Here is a 2,604-nt window from a genome sequence, read left to right as displayed (position 1 = left end):
TCCAACCTAATAAATTTTATGATCATGCAAATAAATATAGTTTTAAATGATGTAAAGCTTTTTGATTAGTATTCAACATGATTTGCAAACATATATGAACATCAGAAATGTTAAAAAGAGCACATAAAAAAAATATTTTTTTAAGAGTACATAAAACAGAATTCGAATCAACCAAACACAGAAGCTTTCGGCAATCCCACTGCATATGCCAAATTTGTGAAATTGACATTTCAATTCCATCACTAAATGCTAGCTTCTATGGCAATTCAGATCTTTCATTTTTCTTTATATAGTACTACCACTGTCACGCAAACGTCTAGTGACATAACAGAAACCCACAAGTCACAACACATTACCTACACCAAGGTACAATCTTTATTACACAATTTACAACTCATTACAAGAACAAACAACCTACTAGGAATTAATATTATTTGATGCCCTAATAATCTTCTCGAAAATCTAACCCTAATGTCAAAGGTTCAGTCTTGTCCATTTCACTTAGGTTGACTAGGGTTTAGAGTTTGTGCTGGTGTGGTTGGAAAGAGTTGTAGGGTTTTGGGTGGTACTCTTGTGCAATATGGACTTGTACTCTCCATCATCATCACTGTCATGAATGAGCAATCACACATGACCTTCTTGCAACTGGTCTGATCATCTACATTCCATTCGTTGACCATGTTTTTTTTGCTGCTTGATATATTATCTTCAACTACAGCACCATCCTGTATGTATACACCACACTGAATTATGATAATTATTACACAATTGTATAGAAATATAGTAACTAGGAGTTTGATTAAATTATGTGAACCATAGTATGCACAAGCCGTATGATGGTGGGTAGCATCTTGCTACAATGAATAAATGAATTTTGTCGGCCGTTAAAAAAAAAGTATGCACAATCCCATATATTAAGAATTGTTGGTAATATGATAATCTAATTCACTATGCAAACTATTTTTAAGGTTTGAAATTTAACAATGTTATTATATCTTTTATAATATATTAATATCTTGGTACATATAACTTTAATAAACATAAATTTTACCAAAGGATTTTTGGTCTAGCGGGCTAGTGGTGTCAAGTTGTGTAAGGTGGTGACTCGTTTGATCCTTTGACGGTTTGAATCTCATAGCGAATATTGGTGTAAAATTAGATGTAGAATTAGATGGTGTGTGTTAAGCCGCTCAAAGAAAAATGGATTTTTGCGAGTAGGGTCCATCGTACTTGGCCCTAATTCATGTGAATTTGTACTTTCTACCTGCTTCCTAGGTTATAAAAATATTTTTGCTCTTAAAAATATTAGATCGTAACAAACATATCATAAGCTTCTTAGATATCCACTTGTGAATAGCCCAGTCGTATTGATGAATTTGATAGAGTTTAGGGTAATAGGAGGTCAGCGGTTCAATCTCCATGGTGTGCAAGTTTAGTAGTTAAAAAAAATAAGCTGCTTCAATTTCTTAAATTTGTTTAATGATTAATCTTTTAAGTTTTAAATACTTTTTATTTTGTGTGTGTACATGTGTGTGTCAAAACTAACCAATCAACTGTATAAATTATAAAAGACATTTTTATATTGTTTCAACATATTCAAATACATCCAAAGCCCTAATCAACTAGCAAGGTAACACTCTTCAGTCACGAACTTTGTTCAAATGTGAAACTAAACCTTATGATATATACATTGTTAAATGTAAACCAATCAAGAAGATGTTACCTGAATGGGAAAGGGATGATAACAAGGTGAGTTGTAAGAAGTTAAAAGACGCTGGTGTTGATACATAGCCAAGAGTTTCTTTCGAACTTTCTGTCGATCTCGCGCTTTATGATTTTGAAACCAATAAAACACATTTTTTCCTTGAATTTTGCCATAAAGAGAGAGCCTTGCTGTTATTTGTTGTATTTGTGATGCCGTTGGTGTTTTCAAGCCTCCTCTATACATTCCCTCTAACAACATCACTTGCTCGGGTGTCGGACACCACCTGCTCCCGCCGCCACTACCGCTGTTTGATAACCGCGTTGCGGACATCTTTCGATAGTTTATGAGGTTTGATCTTAAAGGATCACGAAGTGAAGGGGTATTTATAAAGGGAATGGGTGATTTGGTTATGTTATCGTCACCCTCAGTTTGCATGTACTATTTTGAATAAAAACAAAACTCATGGAATATAAAAGTAAAGTGAATTATGGATGGGATCGATGCAGCCGTGCAAACTTTTCTTTCTACTGTTATTGTTTTTGGAAAATGAATAATTCCAACTTGGGATCATAATTAAGGTTGTTGGATTATTCGTAATATCTCTATTTTTGTTTCTTAATATTTTCTTTTCAACACAAAATGCATTACTGGAGCATGACTTGGAATCAATGGCGTAGCTTCAATGTTTTTATGTAATTCTGTTCTGGTTGTATCACTAATGGTGTACTGTTTGGGAGGCTGGTGCCTTCTAACTCCTTGTTAGTGTGTTTTATAAATAACTTTTTTCGTTGACCGTTAAAAAAAAACAAAATGCATTACGATCAGTAATTTACGTTATTACACTAAGTTGAATTCCGAAAGAAATAATGTTTATAATGTTAGGTAATCACCTAACATGT

At 33.4% G+C, this 2,604-nt stretch overlaps 1 protein-coding gene across 1 annotated transcript; it reads right to left on the bottom strand.

Annotated features, from left to right (window-relative positions):
- Positions 1-257: 257 nt before the first annotated feature.
- LOC110871325 (WUSCHEL-related homeobox 3) lies at positions 258-2,212 on the bottom strand. The gene is made up of 2 exons (XM_022120147.2): positions 1,724-2,212; positions 258-725 (listed from the first exon to the last, which is right to left on the bottom strand). Exons 1-2 carry the CDS (start codon positions 2,138-2,140, stop codon positions 498-500), a joined length of 645 nt encoding a protein of 214 aa, XP_021975839.1. The 5' UTR covers positions 2,141-2,212; the 3' UTR covers positions 258-497.
- Positions 2,213-2,604: the final 392 nt, after the last annotated feature.

This window comes from Helianthus annuus, chromosome 8, assembly GCF_002127325.2.
Source record: "Helianthus annuus cultivar XRQ/B chromosome 8, HanXRQr2.0-SUNRISE, whole genome shotgun sequence".
Classification (NCBI taxonomy): Eukaryota; Viridiplantae; Streptophyta; class Magnoliopsida; order Asterales; family Asteraceae; genus Helianthus; species Helianthus annuus.
This window is presented reverse-complemented; position numbering and strand designations above follow the sequence as displayed.